The following is a 19292-nucleotide window of genomic DNA, read 5'->3' on the forward strand; positions in this document are numbered from 1 at the left end:
GAGTTCGAGCCCCATTTCAGGCTCTGTGCTGACAGCTTGGAGTCTAGAGCCTGTTTTGGTTTTTGTGTCTCCCTATCTCTCTGCCCCTCCCCTCCTTGCACACTCTCTCTCTCTCTCTCTCTCTCAAAAATGAACAAATATTTAAAAAAATTTAAAAAGTGATTAACAAAAAAAAAGACTATATTATACATCCACAAAATGTTTATATATTTGTATCTGCAATGCATATTTTAGTATATGTAAGCATAGTCCATATATTGGATGCAATAAAAATAATCAAAGTAGAACAAAGGGACTTTTTCATAACAGTGAAACTGAAAGACAGTGTGCCATAACCATAAAGACATGCACAAAACTATAACAGAAAACACGCATAGTGTGAAGGCAAATGGTCTGGATTTAAATCCCAGCTCAGGTAATCACTATAGTGTGTAACCTTTGGCAGCTTACTGAGCTTCGATGTCCTCATGCACAAAATGGGGGTAAATCATAACATCTAGGTCCTAGGATCATTGTTAGACTTTAAACAAGTGAATATGCATAAAGCGGTCAGAACATTGCCTGGCCCAAAGTAATCACACAATAAATGTTAGTTAAACACACTGTAATATTATCAATATCTACTACTACTACTATTGCTGCTGCTGCTGCTGCTATAAGGGCAATACATCATTTAAAATATGGTGTAGGGGCGCCTGGGTGGCTTGGTCGGTTAAGCGGCCGACTTCAGCTCAGATCATGATCTCGCGGTCCGTGAGTTCGAGCCCCGCGTCGGGCTCTGTGCTGACCGCTCAGAGCCTGGAGCCTGATTCAGATTCTGTGTCTCCCTCTCTCTCTGCCCCTCCCCTGTTCACGCTCTGTCTCTCTCTGTCTCAAAAATAAATAAACGTTAAAAAAATTTTAAAAAAATAAATAAATAAAATAAAATATGGTGTAAATACAGATATTATATGTCTGTGATTAGAGTAAAATTCACAGGGTAGCTTATAAAAACAGTGTCTTTCTAAAAGAAACAAATAATGATGGGAAAATAATTCAGCTACACAAATTCTTTGGCAGGAAGGATGATGACAATGGATGCTTTTAATTAAAATAGTAATACCAGGAGAAATCTGGTCCTATTTTTAGCAATATGTCTGTATAAACACATTAAATATTCACAACAACCCTCCAAGCCTAGTACTGTTATCTTATTTACAACTGCGGAAACTAAGCATAGAGAGGTTAATTAAATTGCCCAAAAGACATAGCAAGAAAGGGGAGTAATCAAGATTGAATTCCATGCTATCTTGTTCTACAACCTCTTGATAGGAGTATGATACTATAAATTTCTTCACTCACCCATTGACCAAAAAGTTAAATTGCTTACTCACTACATCTAAGAATTGTGTTTGGAAATGTGGATAACTGAAGATATAACTACCTTCCTTGAGAGGCTCACATACTTGTTGGGAATAAAATAAACACACAGTTATCTACTCACATACAGGTAGGTGGCAATTACTGAACACTTATTATGTGTCAGGCATTTTGCTAAGTGTTATATGTCGATGACCAATCCTAAATCAATTCTTACAGCAACTCTACAGAACCAGGTTTGATTGTCATTTCCATTTTTTAGATTAAAAAAAAAACAACAAAAACCTTGAGGCTTAGAAGGATTAAATATAGGCTTAAAATTTCTTTGCTATACTGACTCCAGTGTTTTACATCCTTTAAGAATTCAATTAGAACAGCATGAGAAAACAGAAGAAAGAAAGAGGCTTCCAGCCTACAGATGCAGGGGGCAGGGCCATCGCATGCATTATCTCCAGTTGTGTCTTGGAAAATAAACATTAGTTCTTCTGTTTAGAAGAGGAAGGGCATAACAGAGAGAAGGAAAATTATATGCAAAGTCATGGGAATAAGAAATACCCTAGGGTATTCAGGTAACAAAAATAGGTCTAGATGAGTGGAGGGCAGGGGTATTAAAAATGGGGAGTTAAAGAGAGTAGTCTTACAGGAGTAGGTTGGCATCAGACTGAGAAATTCTTGATATGTCATACAAAGGAATTTGTACTTTGTTCTGTAGGAAATGAGGAACCCGGAAGGGTTTTAAGAACCTGAGTGAAGAGATCAAATACATGCACTTTTTACGACACATAACTAGAAGTGGTGTAGAATTTGCACTGGGAGAAGTGATTATAGGAAGATGGTCCAAAACCTTCTCAACTACAAAAGGGATGTAGGGTGTCACCTCAAAAAGAGAATACTATATTTTATGAATATAATTGCTAAAGGTTGCTATTACATGAAGGATTTTAAAAAACAGTTACCTGACTTGGTTGTTTTATTCTGGCAGAAGTAAACTCTCTTTTTGCAGAGACTTGCCCTAGGATCAAGGAGAGATTTCGATTCTACATTTACTCTGCATTTGAATTAGTGGACAACTAGTGGTATCTTATACATAAGATAAAGTGGCCACTGGCTCTTATTTGGAAAGAAAATGAAATTATATTTTGTAATCTTCAGAAAAAATGCTACATTAAAATATCACATCATGTTGTTAACTAGTTTTCTTTATTAGCAACCTGAAGCTCTTCTTTTCCAAAGACATTTCTTTATATTTTTTAAACTAAAAACAAAATGTTCCTGTTTAAAAAAAAATTAATGCTTATTTATTTTTGAGAGACAGAGACAGAGACAGAGAACAAGCCAGGAAGGACAGAGAGAGGGAGACAGAATCCGAAGCAGGCTCCAGGTTCCGAGCTGTCAGCACAGAGGCCAAGACAGGGCTCAAACTCACGAGCTTTGAGATCATGACCTGAGCCGAAGTTGGATGCTCAACTGACTAAGCCACCCAGGTGCCCTAAATGTTCCTGTTTCAACATGCACCACTGCTAAAAACAATGAGTGACTGCGGCGCCTGGGTGGCCCAGGGGGTTGAGCGTCTGACTTCAGCTCAGGTCATGATCTCATTGTTCGTGAGTTCAGGCCCCATATTAGGCTCTCTGCTGTCAGCCCAGAGCCCACTTCAGACCCTCTGTCCTCCTCTCTCTGCCCTTACCCCACTTTCTCACATGTGCACACATGCTCTCTCTCCCCCTCTCTCAAAAGTGAATAAACGTTAAAAAAAAATGAGTGACCATATGTGGAATTTGAGAAACTCAACAGATGAACAAAGGGGAAGGGAAGGAAAAATAAGATAAAAACAGAGAGGGAGGCAAACTATAAGAGACTCTTAAATACAGAGAGCAAACTGAGTGCTAATGGAAGGGAGGTGGGTGGGGGGATGGATTAAATGAGTGATGGGCTTTAAGGACGGCACTTTTGAGATGAGCACTGGGTGTCATATGTAAGAGATGAATCAGGGGGTTCTACTCCTGAAGCCAAGACTACACTGTATGTTACCTAATTTGAATTTAAATTTAAAAAAAAGTGTTGAAATTTGAATTTCACTGATTTCATACAGAACAAGTACAGATTAGATGCAACATCTTACCAAAAGTTCAGAGAACAACTGATTCAAGAAGGTGCTCATTAAAGATTTACCTTAGTAATAATCCTGTAAGTAATGAAAGTTTCAATTGTGGTAACATGGCTTTCAGGTTCATCAACTGTAATGAAAAGATCTTTCAAATCTGGCTCATCTTCAAACTTGATTTGGTTAATCATTGATAGAGGGGACGTTGGCATCATAGGGCTGAAGGAATTCATGTCCATCAACGAGGCATCCTAAGAAATAAAACACATTCAAAAATTAACATCTATGGAAGATACAATTTAAAATCCTGTTTTTCTTAGACACAATGAGTACTAATGAAATATGTCAAGAACAAGAAGGATGATTGGGTTCCTGGTTAAATATGGTATGTCAAACATGTATTTTTATCTCTGCTTCCTCTTAAAATCCCACTATAAAAATGACAACAAAGAAATAAACAAATTAAAGCAAACTAAGACAAAAAGGCATAAAAGACATAAACCCTCGAGGTAAAAAAAGAGGGAGACAGAGAGAGATGAAGCAAACAAAAGCAACTACTTTTTGGAAACTAGAAATCTGACTGAGGGGTAACTGAAATAGCAGTGCAAAGAAAGCTGAACAGTAAACCTAGGAGTTAATGGTAAACCTAGAAGGCATGTTTATAAGACAGAATCCCAGAGAAACTTAAGAATTACAGGCACCAGAAACCCATGGACACAGAGTGCTGACAGAGCTAAAACCAGAGGACTGGTTGAGAAGCTAATAAAACAAGAGAGTCAGTACCTTAGATTCCCTCACCTACCCCAAGCCACCGGGTGACATTTCTTCCCCAGTTTTGCAAAAAAGTGGAAGTTTACTTTCTGAAATGTCTCTGAAAAGGGTGCCAGGCAAAAGGGAGGAAGAGATAGCAAAGAAAAGTCCTACATACGAGATGGGAAGATAGCCAACTCTCTCCCCTCATCTGGCCCTATGAATTCTGGCATCAATGCACAAAATTCCACCCAGTGGTTGGAGGGTTCCTCTCTTAGCTTGACATTCCAAGAAAAAAAACTAACAGTTGCAGTCCCTGATGAGTGAGCCAGGTCTCTGCATAATCACCCTGCTCTGAAGCCCTTACCGTACATGATGAATATCTACTCCGCTTTTTATTACCTGATGTAGAAACTACGAAATATCTAAATATGCGAAAAGCCTCTGATATGAAAGAAAGATTCACAAACAGAAGACAGGAAGCAGTTAGAGAACAGAATGCTTAAAAAAAATGGATGAAATCATCAGAGATAAGAATGATATCAAATTCATGAATAAAAACAGGAGTTATATTGTTAAAAAATTCAGAAAACAGCAGCAAGACAATAAAAAAGGAGGCTCATGAAAATTGAAATATGATAATAGGATAACAACAGGAAGTTTGAAAGATAGAACTCAAGAACTAAGTTGAATTAAAAGGACAAAAGATGGAAAGGAGAAGGAAGTGTTTTTAAAAATTAAGGGATCCAGGCAGGTAGTGCCTGAATAAAACGAATTCCATAAAATGAAGAGGAAAATGTGCTTTGAACTGAAGTGTTTCCAGGTTGATAGGGCTTTTCCTGCCTCCTCAAAATGAATGGGGGCAGTGGTGGGGTCGGAAGTGCTCCTGCAATTACCATGACATTGCATAATACAGGTTAGCTTCCAGAGAGAATATAAACAGGTAAAATACAACAGAAATCTCAGGAATCAGAATGGCTCCAGATTTCTCAATGGTAACACGTGACACTAAATGACAATAAAATATCTTCCAAATTTTGAGAGGAGAATATCTTCTACCTAGAACTCTATATAGCCAGACAAATTGTCATTCAAGTATACAAGTAGATTAAAGTCATTTCAGATATAAAAGATTTCAAAAACTGATTTCCCATCCATTTATTCTTTGGAAGCTTCTTTAATTTTCCAAAATTATATGAAGGCATATAACAAGAGGAAATAGGATCTAAAAACAGGAGATTCAACAGAAAAGAGAACTACATGAAATTCTTGGGATGATCATGAAATTATGTTCCATGTTGACAGCTTTGCAGCAGAACTAAAGAACAACCTATACAGACTGGGTCAGGAAGACAGAGTCACCAGGGAGGCAGGGAGATGAACAGGGAAAAAGAATAAGGGAAGAGAGACAGGAAGGGAGGTGGACAGAGAGAAAGAGACAGGGGAGTGAGCAAAGGAAGGAGGAAAAAAAAAAGAGAGGGAAGGAAGGAAGGAAGGAAGGAAGGAAGGAAGGAAGGAAGGAAGGAGAAGGGAAGGGAGGGGAGAGGAGAGGGAGGGGGACAATGGGAGGGAGTGGAGGAAGGAAGGAAGGAAGGAAGGAAGGAAGGAAGGAAGGAAGGGAGGGAGGGAGGAAGGGAGGGAGGAAGGGAGGGAGGGAGGGAGGAAGGGAGGAAGGAAGGGAGGAAGGAAGGAAGGAAGGGAGGAAGGAAGGAAGGAAGGAAGGAAGGAAGGGAGGGAGGGAGGAAGGGAGGGAGGGAGGGAGGGAGGAAGGGAGGAAGGAAGGAAGGAAGGAAGGAAGGAAGGGAAAGGAAAGGAAGGCAGGTGACAGAGTACCTGATATGTTTAAACATGACAGGAAGCATGCCATGTTAGATATTGTGATGAATTGTGATGGGTGCAAAGAAAGCCAAGATGGAAAGAATGCAAGAGAAGTAGAAAGGAGGGATAGAGAAAATGAATGAATGAAGGAATAATGAATGGTGAACTCTCAAGAAAACAAAAGGTGTACAAGATAGAGAAAATGAATGAATGAAGGAATAATGAATGGTGAACTCTCAAGAAAACAAAAGGTGTACAAGAATTAAAATGTAATCATAGTTCACTCTATGGCCTTGACTTTGAATAAAAATAAATTGTTCTTAATTTTGAATTTAACTAAAAATGGTGATATAGTTATACTTATGGTCAGAAGAAAAAATATATATACTGTATATGTTTGAGGGGAAGAGACATTGCCTATAAAATGCTTCAAAAATGCAATTACTATGATGGAAAAAAAGGAAGATGAGCAACTATTCCAGACTGAAGACCAAAGAGACATAATAGCTAAACACAACATGTGATCTTGAACTGGATTCTGTACCAAAGGAGGAGAACCTTTGTTTTTTTTCTTTCTGAACTGTTATTGGGACAACTGGAGAAATGTGAAAGGATCTGTGGATGGGAATGTGGTATTGTGTCAGTATGGTTTCCTGATTTGTATATGCATACTGTGATTAGGAGAGTGTCCCTATTTAAAAAAAAAAAAAAAAATACACACAGATCTATTTAGGAGTAATGAAACAGCAAGTCTCCAATGTACTCAACTTAGCATACAGACAGATAAAGCAAAAGTTATGAAATGGCAATAATTGGGAAATCTAGGTTCTTTGTGATATTCTTGCAACTTTTCTCCCAGTTGGAAATTATTTCAAATAAAAAAGTATATTTATAGTCTTTAAAAGTCAAATAATTCTACAGAGTTTAAAATAAAACAAGACAAATTAAAAATTAAAAAGCAGCTTCCTCTTCTCCAGAATTGCTATTCCCATGTCATGCTTCTCAGAAGCAAATGCAGAACTCTATTTGCTGTTCTTTTTCCTTGTTACATTCCTTATTTGAAAATAATATACGTATTGCTTTTTTTTTTCAATTTTGACATTATCAGGTTTCCTACTAAGGAGAATAAAGAGTATTTATTTACTTAATTATGTGAGTATAGACTCACAATTCCTATGTTACTCAATGGGTTGTAATCCATAAATACTGTAATTTATTTTGATGTTGTAAGCATCCAAACCTGCCTAGTGGGAGCTCCTTAATGCTGGCACCTCTGTGTTTTTGATATGTCTTCATTATTCCAGAGCACTTTATATAACATAACTTGGCAAAATAAGATGTTTCAGGTTTACCTTATATTTTCCCTGACCCAGTTATAGAATCAGATATTTCTCCAAGGAGCTCTGGTTCCTTTTAGAGGAAATTGGAATTTGGAAACCAAGATATGAATGATAGGAAATGTATGTATAACACACACACACACACACACACACACACACGCAGATACACATCTGGATGTAGATATATACAGATCGATAGAAATATAAATAGATATTAAATCCTATGAGTTCACACTGATACCTCCAATTACAATTTGACACCATTTGACTTTTCCAGCCTCCCCTCTTTCCATATTTGTAACTCTTCTCCAGCAGAGAGAAGCCTGGCTCCCATTATCCTGAAGATATTTACTTATATGCTCAATCTTCCTACCTGTAACTAATCTCCTATCCAGTCCAGCTGTCTTCTCAGACCTGACCACATAAGCCAAGGCAGCCTATATTCACTCACAACCACACTGGATCCCTTGTCAGCCCCAATCCTACTGGCTACTTCCTTGGACATGCTGGTTGTCTCCTGAGGCATCATTTTTTTTTTAATGTTTATTTATTTTTGAGAGAGAGAGAGAGACAGAGTATGAGCTGGGGGAGGGGCAGAGAGAGAAGGAGACACAGAATCCAAAGCAGGCTCCAGGCTCTGAGCTGTCAGCACAGAGCCCGACGCAGGGCTCGAACTCGCAAGCTGTGAGATCATGACCTGAGCTGAAGTTGGAAGTTTAACCAACTGAGCCACCCAGGTGCCCCATCCTCAGGCATCATTTTTAAAGAAAGGGAAGGGAAGGCTAGATGTTATTTTTTTAACAAAAAATTTTAAATGAAACCAAAGGATAATATGCAGTAAATGTTAAATACATCTTTTCAGATGTAAAGATAAAACTAACAGTATCAATATGACATCTGAGTTATTTCTTCAGTAGTATATAATGATGTTTCCAACTCTATACTTTCTCTTTTAAATACAACTCTTAGTCTCCAAAATTAAGAATCCAGATTTCAGGATCAAAAATTTTGTCTTTTGTTATGTTATGAACAGACTAAAGTTAACCAAAACACGTAGAGATGAATTCTGCAATCAAGTCCATCAAACTTAGCAACAGAGTTGGCCAGTCCTAGCCGGAAAAACAAAACAAAACAAAACAAAACAAAACAAAACAAAACAAAACTACATTACATTACATTACATTACATTACATTACATTACATTACATTACATTACAAAGGAGGCCAAAAACTAGGTTCTAGTTCTTTCTCTGACACTGACTAAACAGGTAACTTTGAACAATTAATTCAGCCTTTCAAGGTTAAATTGAGGAGATGGAGCTAAAAATCTGCAAAATCTCTCCCACCTCAAAGGCTAAAATAATACAACTTCTAAATGCATTAATATAGGAAATTGTAGCAGATCCTGACATTTTAAGAAAAGGAACTTTCTTGCAGTACTAGGAATGAAAAAAGATTGAAATCATAATATGGACTTATTTTTCCCCTCAAAACAAATCAACTTAAATCCTTTGGAAGCATCAGTTACATCCAGAGCCCTGTTCTCAAGGCTCTTTCCACACAAAAAGTTAGTTATGTGAACTACAATACAGCATTTGGTTAACCCCTCAATGCAATAATACAGGAGATATTAGGGTAAGACACACCAGGTGAAGAGATAAGAACAACAGTTGCTCAAATTAAGAACGTTCAGATTAGGGGCACTTGGGTGGCTCAGCTGGTTAAGCGTTGGACTTTGGCTCAGGTCACAATCTCACAGTTCATGGGTTCCAGCCCCACATCGGGATCTGTGCTGACAGCTTGGAGCTCAGAGCCTGCTTGGGATTCTGTGTCTCCCTCTCTCTGCCCCTCCTAAGCTTGCACTCTGTTTCTCTCTCCCTCTCTCTCTCTTTCAAAAATAAATACGCATTGAAAAATTAAAAAAAAAAGTTCAGGTTATTGTGATTACAAAATGATTTGTGAAAGGAAAAACATTGAGGTATGACTTAGACCAAGGAATAGAAGACAACTAAGACAATAAGTGGGTTAATCAGACACAGAAAAACATAGAGACAATAAATGTTTTGCAACAAAAGTTTAGCAAAATAAATTATGGTATATCTCTATGATAGGCTACCATAAAGTCTATCCATGTGATAGAATACAATAAAGTGATTAAAAGTAATGTTTTAGAAGTAACTTAGAATACAGTTGCTGGAAAAAGGTTCATAGTATGTTATTAAAAGAAAAGAACATAAAATTTGTGTACAGTTAGATTCTTATGTGTATATGTGTGTTTATTTGTGTGTGACAGAGAGGATAGGAGAAACAGAAAGTGAGAGAGTGAGAGAGAGGGAGAGAAAGAGAGATAGCACAAAGTTACAAGCTATACCAAAAAAGTTAGCAGAAGTTATTTCAGGTGTTGGAATTGCTGTTGAGGTTAATATTTTTCTATGAGTTTCTATATTTCCAAATATTCTAAAATAAACATACATGGAGAAAGATATCAAAATTGCTAGTGTCAACACTGTGCAAAATATGTTCAAAGACAGTAGGAACTACTGGAATAAGTTAAAACAGTTGTCTATGGCCATTGGGCAAAAAAAACTCGGAGTATATTTGACTTCTTAACTCATCAATGCTGCATAATTAAATAGGAAATTTAAAATGTCTGGGATCACATTGGGCTTATCAAAATAAATTATGGAATGCTAACACAATGGAACACTAAACAGCCATTAAAAACATAATTTAGAGGTTCCAAATAAATGTGCCATCAGCATGCACAAAACTCTCTATATACAGTATATATCGAATACAGTATAGCCACTTCATTACTTAAGTACACGTTTTTGCAATCCAAAGAGGATTTTCGCTCACATGGAAAAAGGGGAAAATAGTGTTCAGTAACTGTTCTGCAGCAAGCCCTCATAGAGGTAGTGTACATCCCAAGCAGTGAGGGTGGCGCCACCAAGCTCCTTCCCCAGGAACTACACTCAGCATTGTGGCATCAAACTCCATGACTTGAACTGTGCCTATGTGCATCTGTGCTTTATCCCAATTTATTTTGTGCATCCTTTAGCAAAATGTATCCTAAGCTTTCGGAAAAGCCTAAGAGAGGTTGTTTTTTGGGTCTTGGAATGCTCAAAAACTTTCTGCATAATAGATTAATGGAAATTGCTCCTTTGCTTTATATCATTTTCGCTTACAAAAGGTTTCACAAGAATGCTCTACTTTGAGATAGTAGGGTGTGGGGGTGGGGGTAAAGGCTGTAGTAGCTTTTAAAGCTGACAAATTTTAATTTGATGAGCAAACGTACTTTAAATTTCCCTGACACTGCACACAACTGTGTGCTTTGGTATTCTTTGTAATCACCCTCTTAACTCACCACAACCCATTTCTTATACCTACTACATAATTTAGCATTCTATTTCTTTCTGCTTAAAATGCATCCTTTTGTAGAGTGGGAAAGATCTGCATGAATTTCCAAAGGCTCACAATTCCAGTGAGCATAGTGTGGTGTCAAAAATATGCTTCAATATCGAGCAGAGGAAGAAAATTACAGGCTGAAATTTAGCAACATCCAAGATTTCAGTAGAAGGATTTAAATTACTATGAATCACTCAAGAACATTCTTAAAACCTCAATAAAACTGACTATCTGAAGAGTTTTATATTCACTTCAAAAAAAAAAGTTAAGAAAATATAATGACAATACTTAAAAGATTTACATTTGGACAGGAATAAGAGAAGAAAATAAGTGTTTGAGAAGATCCAAAGAAGCAATTAACCAAAAAAGCCCTCCACTTAACCTTTTGTAGTGGATGCTTTTCAGGGGAAATGGATCATTAAAATTTGTTCTTTATAAACAAAGGTCTCGCCCCCACAATAATGTGGGCTCCTTTCTCCTGTTAGCTATCTCTTTCTCTCTCCCCACCCCCACCCCCAAACTTTATTTATGCATTCATTTATTCTTAGCATTTAGATAGATTATTATCTTATGATGTTTTGGACAATGAAAGTACATAATTTCATTTTCTTTCCTCAAGAGATAAAAGCAGAAGGGAACTTATCTGTGTGGTAATTCTCTACTTCTTAAATAACATTGAATATCTTTCTTACAGCTAGCATAGTGAAAACACACACGTGCATGCACACATACCCCAAAAATCTTGGGATGATTTCAGGGTGAGATGTGAACATGTATAATAGTGAAGCCAAATTATTGCAAGAAGTCACTGTCTTTTACCTTTACTCCAAACCAACACATCCATCTAAAGAGAAACCACTTAAATGACTTTACTGAAATAAACAGACATTAGTTAGAATTGTGTTAACATGATATTGAAATGTATTGACACAATCACTTACCAACTAAGTATAAGTTTTCCTTGTTGTTACTTTTTTTTTTTTTTAATTTATTTTTCAGAGAAAGAGAGAGAGAGCGTGAGTGCATGCCCGTGAGTGGGGGAAGAGGCATAGAGAGGAAAGAGAGAATCCCAAGCAGGTTCTGCACTGCCAGCAAAGAGCCCGACGGGGTTTCCAACCCATGAACTGTGAGATCATGAGCTGAAACCAAGATATGGACGCTTAACTCACTGAGCCACCCAGGCACCCCTTACTTTTGGTTTATTATAAGCATTGGTTATAGGTTAAATTGTGTCCTTCCAAAATTGACCTAACACCCCATACCTCAGAATGTGACCTTATTTGGAGACAGGGTCTTCATAGGGGAGATCAAGTCAAAATGTGGTCATTGGGGTGGGTCCTGATGCAATATAACCAGTGTCTTTATAAGAAGGACAAATTTGGACACAGAGACATGTACAGAGGGAAGACAATGTTAAGGAACGCAAGGAGAAAACAGCCATCTACAAGTCAGGTTGAGAGGCCTGGAACAGATCCTTCCCTCATTGCCCTCAGAAGGAACCAACCCCCTTGACACCTTGATTCCAGACTTCTAGGTTCCAGAACTGTGAAAAAAATAAACGTCTCTTATTTCAGATACCTAATCTATGTACTCTGTTATGGCAGCCTAGCAAACTGACAGCATTTCTATACATAGAGTAGTACACAATAAAGATCTAAGGAAGGAAGCAAGGGTAGAAAAGAAGGAAGGAGTGATGATTACAGTATTTCATCCTTGCTCCATTCACTCATTTTCTTACAGGTTAGCAAGCAACTCCAATAATTTCCGAGAAACGTTTTTGCCTCTCTCCTTTAATGCTCTCAGATGGTTTCAAAGTTCTACTACTGAAATAAATAAAATATATAGCTGAAATTTAAAATAAACAATGGCTTGCCAATATTTGAATACTCAGGAGATAAATACTAAAGAAACAGGTTAAAAGGTTAGATATGACCTTCCTAAGAGTTGTCCTTCCTATCTCTCAGTAAAAGGCTACTTGGGAACATCTCATAAATATAACATGAATTACTCTGATAATACTAAATCCTATCCACCATCTGTGCACAAACAGCTATTTTCTTTTTACAAGTAGAGGGAAAAAAATCAATGTGAGAAGTGTGATAAATCAGAATCATGGCATGAAAAGGCCATGCAAATAAAATTTGCTGATGCGTAAGAAACACGCACACCAAGAGACATCTGGTAAAAAAGCAACTTAAAGTGGAAGGAGTTTGAGAAACTGTGTTATGAGGGACACTCATCCTGATGGGCCTAAATTTAGACTTACCAGCTGTGTTTTGGTTTACAGCTCCTTCCAATCTGCCTGCTTATAATAATAATAAAAAATCAGAAAGGCCTTCTGTGGAACACTGTTGAAAATGTGATTGGGGGAAAAGCCAGCCTGTGTCGTGTTCTATAAAGGGGCATACAACACTCTAATCTTGTTTGACATAATTTCCAGGGCTATGTAGTATATATACCCTTGTATGCATATACCATAATTTATTTATCCATTTTTCTGTTTCTAGCATTTCTATTTTCTAACAGTGTTGCCTTGAATGTACTTGGACTTCCTCAGGTTTTGTGCACTACAAAGCTATATTCTAACCATAGAAATTTTTCAAATCATTTTATTTGACATAACAAATGATGTTATTTGTTATCAGTCCACCTCCCCCAAAATGTAGTGTACTTAATAAAAGAGTTTCTAGTAGGTCAGAGAGGTCATATCTCACCTTAGATCATAGAAGATTAAGGAGAGGATTAAAAAATATGAATCAATGTGTTATACACATCACTTGCTTGAAAGTTTTATATGAATTATCTTATGTAAACCTTACTACAAATTTAGCAATTAGTGATATGTGTGCAGTATGATACTCTCAGGTTGCTGGACAGCAGCGTCCCAGTTAGCCATATCATCACAAAGGTAAATAGTCAATATACTTACAACCATGCTGTACCCATACAACCAATCTGTTTTTCACTTTCAGGACAGTATTCTACAAATTTATTATCTCAGGTCAATGAGATATTCACCACTTTATTATAAAATAGGCTTTGTGTTAGATGATTTTGCCCAACTGTAGGCTAATGTAAATATTCTGAGCATGTTTAAGGTAAGGTAGGCTAGCTATGATGTTTGGTAGGTTAGGTGTATTAAATACATTTTTAACTTATACTACTTTCAATTTACGATGGGTTTGCCAGGATGAAACACCAACATAAATGAAGAAGAGCTGTATATATTTTTGCATGCATGAAAATACTCCATAATAAAATTCATTTAAAAAGTTATAAAAGGTGTGTCCAAATAAAATAAGGTATATTCTTTACACTCAGACACACACACACACACACACACACACACACACAAACTTACTGTCTTTACTCACCTCATAAAGAATACTGCATATATAAGCAAGGACAAATAAATAACACGTAAGATGTTAAGGCTGAAAGGTGAGGCTCCCTCACTACGTGTGTCCTCCAAACCACTGGTGTACCTGTATGTGTGCCTTACCAATATGTCATATTACTGCATGCTGAAGCCATTTAAAGCCACTAATGTTAAATCCACAAATGACAAAGGTCTCCTAAACTTGTCTTAAAATAAGTCTGGGGTACTGGATAACATACTAAACACAGTATCATACAGGTGTACCTGTATGTGTGCCTTACCAATAAGTCATATTACTGCATGCTGAAGCCATTTAAAGCCACTAATGTTAAATCCACAAATGACAAAGGTCTCCTAAACTTGTCTTAAAATAAGTCTGGGGTACTGGATAACATACTAAACACAGTATCAGCCAACTACCTATTATAGATGACTAAGCAGAAGTGGAGCAAGCCAGGAAAAGAATTATTCTAACCAGAATTCCTTGAAGAAGTTGAAAATATGTCTTATGGGCAGACAACACTGCAGATTCAACTCAGGAATGTAATAATAAAAAAAAAAAAAGGTACAGCATTACCAATTGACTGTACACTTCACAGGCATGACCAGGACAGATTCTGGCATACACTAAATTAAAACTACTCCCCTACACCAAAGCTCCATCTTTATAAATAGTTTCCAGAGAAAAGGCTGAGTTGCCTTGTTACCTAGCCACACCAACAACCTTAAGGGCATTCCTGAAGAGACTTAATCTATGCTTATAATGTATCAAGAAAACTAGTAGACAGTTAAAACACCTGTACCAAGAATACTCTTATCCCCTGAAATAACATGACTAATACTATTTATCATGAATTACTCAAATGGGGAGCTATACACACACAGGCACACTTCAGAGATATTGAGGTTTCAGTTCCAGGCAACCACAATAAAGGGAATATTGCAATAAAGTGAGTCAAATGAATTTTGTGGTTCCCAGAGCATATAAAAGCTATGTTTACACGAAACTGTAGTTTATTAAGTGTGCAATAGCATTATGTCTAGAAAATGTACAGTACATACTTTAATTACAAAACCCTTCCTTGCTAAAAAATGTTAACCATCATCAGAGCTTTTAGTGAATTATAATCTTTTTGATGGTGGAGAGCCTTGCCTTGATGTTGATGGCTGCTGACCTATCAGGGTGGCTGCTGAAGGTTGGGGTGGCTGCAGCAATTTCATAAAATGAGACAACAGTGAAGTTTGCCTCATCAACTGGATCTTCCTTTCATGAGCGATTTCTTCTTAGCATGGGATGCTGTTTGATAGCATTTTACCCACAGTAGAACTTCTTTTGAAATGGGAGTCAGTCTTCTCAAACCCTGCTGCTGCTTTATTTACTAAGTTGAGTCATATCCTGAATACTTTGCTATCATTTCAACAATCTTCGCAGCATCTTCAGCAGGAGTAGTTTCCATCTCAAGAAACCACTTTCTTTGCTCTTCCATAAGAAGCAGCTCCTCATCTGTGAAAGTTTTATCATGAGATTGCAGCCATTCAGTCACATATTCAGGCTTCACTTCTAGTTCTCTTGCTATTTCCACCACACCTGCAGTTACTTCCTCCACTGAAGTCCTGAGCCCCTCCCAGTCATCCAGGAGGGCTGGAATCTGCTTCTTCCAAACTCCTGCTCATGTTGATATCATGACCTCTTCCCATGAATACAAGTGTTCTTAATGGCATCTAGAATGGTGAATCGTTCCCAGAAGGTTTTCAATTTACTTTGCCATCAGATCCATCAGAAAAATCACTATGGCAGCTATGGCCTTATGAATCATATTTCTTAAATGGTAAGACTTAAGGAGTTGAAATTACTCCTTGATCCATGGGCTGCGGAATGGATGTTGTGTTAACAGGCGTGAAAATATTAATCTCATTGTCCATCTCCATCAGAGATCTTGGGTGACCAGGTGCATTGTCAATGAGCAGCGGTATTTTGAAAAGACTCTTTTTTTTTTTTTTTTCCTGAGCAGGAGGTCTCAACAGTGGACTTAAAATATTCTGTAAACCAGGTTGTAAACAGATGTGCTATCATCCAGGCTTTATTGTTCCATTTATCGAGCACAGAGTAGATTTATAATTCTTAAGGGCTCTAGGATTTTCAGAATAGTCAATGAGCACTGGCTTCAACTTAAAGTCACCAGCAGCACTAGCCCCTAACAAGAGTCAGCCTGTCTTTTGAAGCTGTAAAGCCTGGCATTGACTTCTCCTGTCTATACCTATGAAAGTTGTACATGGCATCTTCTTCCAATAGAAACTTGTTTGTTCTACATTGAAAATATGTTGTTTAATATAGCCACCTTCATTAATTATCTTTACTAGACTTTCTGGATACTTTGCTGCAGCTTCTACATCAGCACTTGTTGCTTCACCTTGACTTTGATGTTATGGAGATGGGTTATTTCCTTAAACCTCATGAACTTATCTCTGCTGGCTTCAAACTTTTCTTCTGTAGCTTCCTCATCTCTCTCAGTCTTCACAGAGTTGAAGAGCGTTAAAGCTTTGCTCTGGATTAGGATTTGGCTTAAGGAAATATTGTGGCTGGTTTGATCTTCTGTCCAGACCACTGAAACTTTCTCCATATGAGTAATAAAGATGTTTCATTTTCTTATCATTAGTGTGATCACTGGAGTAGCACTTTTAATTTGCTCCAAGAACTTTTCCTTTGCATTCACAACTTGGCCATTTGGTGCAAGAGGCAAAGCTTTTGGAATATCTCGACTTTCAACATGCCTTCCTCGCTAAGCTTAATCATTTCTAGCTTTTCATTTAAAGCGAGAGACATGTGCCTCTTCCTTTCACTTGAACACTTAGAGGCTACTGTACGGTTATTAATTGGCCTAATTTCAATATTGTTGTGCCTCAGGAAATAGGGAAGCTCAAGGAGAGGGGACAGCAACAGGGTAATGACTCGTCAGTGGAGGAGCCAGAACACACACAACATTTATGTATTAAGTTTGCCGTCTCATATGGTTGCAGTTTGTGGCACCCCACAAAAAATGACAATAACAACATCAAACATCACCGATCACAGTCACCATTAACAAATATAATAATAGCTAAAAACTGAAATGTTGCAAGAATTTCCAAAATGTGACACAGAGACACAAAGTGAGCAAATGCCGTTGGGAAATGGTGCCAACAGATTTGCTTGACACAGGGTTACCGCAAACCTTCAATTTGTAAAAAATGCCATATTTGCAAAGCCTGCAGTAAAGGAAAGAGCAATAAAATGAGTAAGCCTGTAATAAAGCATTTAAAAGACAATACCAGGGGCACCTGGGTGGCTCAGTCAGTTGAGCGTCTGACTTCGGCTCAGGTCATGATCTCACAGTCTTTGAGTTTGAGCGCCGCATCGGGCTCTGTGCTAATAGCTCGGAGCCTGGAACCTGCTTCAGATTCTGTGTCTCCCTCTCTCTCTGCCCCTCCCCTGCTCATGCTCTGTCTCTCTCTGTCTCAAAAATAAATAAAAACATTAAGAAAAAAAGAATTAAAAAAAAAAAGACAATACCAGAATTCCAGTAGCACTCTCAATAGTAACTAAAAAATGTACAGGAACAAATACGTGTGTGAGTCTCTGAAGATCTCATTACAAGTGCAAAACAGATGCTTATAAAACTTAAAAACATTAATCTTATATTTATATACCATAATAGCAAATACTGAAATTTTCTAAATAGCAAATACAGGACAGCGACTGTGCCTTTGCACCATATACTTACTCTATTTCATTTCATCATCTCAATAACATGATGGAAGTCAGTGCAATTATCATCATCTGCATTTTATAAATCATAAGTTTATCAACCACAAGGGATGATAATAAATCTCTGATCTCAACTGGCAGAGCCAAGGCTCAACCATCACTTCCAGCACATGTGCGCACACAAAAAGCACCCAGTACAGCAGCTTTACTTCATTCTACAAATGTTCACTGAATGTCAAGCATGTGTCAGGCACTGGATTGGGGCTGTAACAGCAGCCAAGACTGGCATGCTTCTGAGGCTCTTATGAAGTTTACACTTTAGTTAAGTGGGAGGGTTGGAGATAATAAGTAAAGATAGAGAAAAAACAAGAAAATCCAGATATGAGTAGGTATTGACAAACAAGGGAGTAAATTCCCCAAAAAAAGTAGGGTGGGTTGCTGGGGTTAAGGAGTTAAAGGTAGGGAGCAAGGGGGATGCTCTTGACAGAGCTATAAGTGGAAGTGTCTTTAAGGAGGTAATGTTGAAAAGGAGCCAATCATGAAAAACACTGAGGGAAACGGATTCTGGTCTGGAAAACCAATGAAGTCTATGACAGGAAAGAACTCAGAATGCGGGAGGACCAGAAAGGTGGCAAATGGCTGCAACAAAGCAAATAGCTTTGAAGGTATAAACAACAAAACTCATTTTAACATGAACTGCCTCAGAATTATTAAGTATTCACATCCTCATTCTATAGGTCTTGAAAAACAAGATGGGAGAACTCCACGATAAATGAATGTTCCACATTCATTGTCCAAAAGCAAGAAATCTGTTGTACAACTAGAGGTTTTTAAGGATCCATATGGGCTTGAGACTATCATAAGCATTAGCTGATTGGACTAATGACTGGATAATTTCTTACCTAGTGGACAATTTCCTTTTTTGTATTTAATACCTATAGAAAAAAAATGGTTTTACTTATTCAGAGAGGTCCAACATGCCGTTTGCCTATAACTTTGTCATTGTGGGAGATGACATGATTGTTCCCAGTGACCCTCTGTCTTCCTATGAGAGGATTATATCTCCTAGTCAACTGCCAGGTGACTTTCAGCACCTCCTATGGAAGGATTAGTTTCCCACCGCAATGGATTTGATCAGTGACTTATTTGGATAATGGTATATATCTGGGCAGATTTGAAAGCCATTGCCTATTTCCACCAGCACTCATATTCTTTTCCCTCTGCCAGAGGAATGTCATGTCCCAGTTAGGAGTCTCTCCTTCAGTCTTGATCCCTAAATGAAGAAGACATGTGTAACAGACTCAAAACTTGGAACAGACTCACAGTTCAGTTACAGTTGACAGGTTTACGAGAAAGAAATAAGCTTTTATTATAAGCAAGCCACTGAGA

General features: G+C 37.7%; 1 protein-coding gene across 5 annotated transcripts in view; it reads right to left on the bottom strand.

Annotated features, from left to right (window-relative positions):
* SNX7 (sorting nexin 7) overlaps nucleotides 1–19292 on the bottom strand; it is a 124150-nt gene that overhangs the window by 94146 nt on the left and 10712 nt on the right. For all 5 annotated transcript variants that reach the window (XM_019457592.2, XM_019457589.2, XM_019457594.2 and 2 more), the window contains exon 2: nucleotides 3532–3714. In XM_019457592.2, coding sequence (XP_019313137.2) covers nucleotides 3532–3714 — 183 coding nt within the window. The remainder of the gene's footprint in view (nucleotides 1–3531; nucleotides 3715–19292) is intronic.

Source organism: Panthera pardus, unplaced genomic scaffold (genome assembly GCF_024362965.1).
Source record: "Panthera pardus isolate Hobbes unplaced genomic scaffold, ASM2436296v1 HiC_scaffold_11, whole genome shotgun sequence".
Lineage (NCBI taxonomy): Eukaryota > Metazoa > Chordata > Mammalia > Carnivora > Felidae > Panthera > Panthera pardus.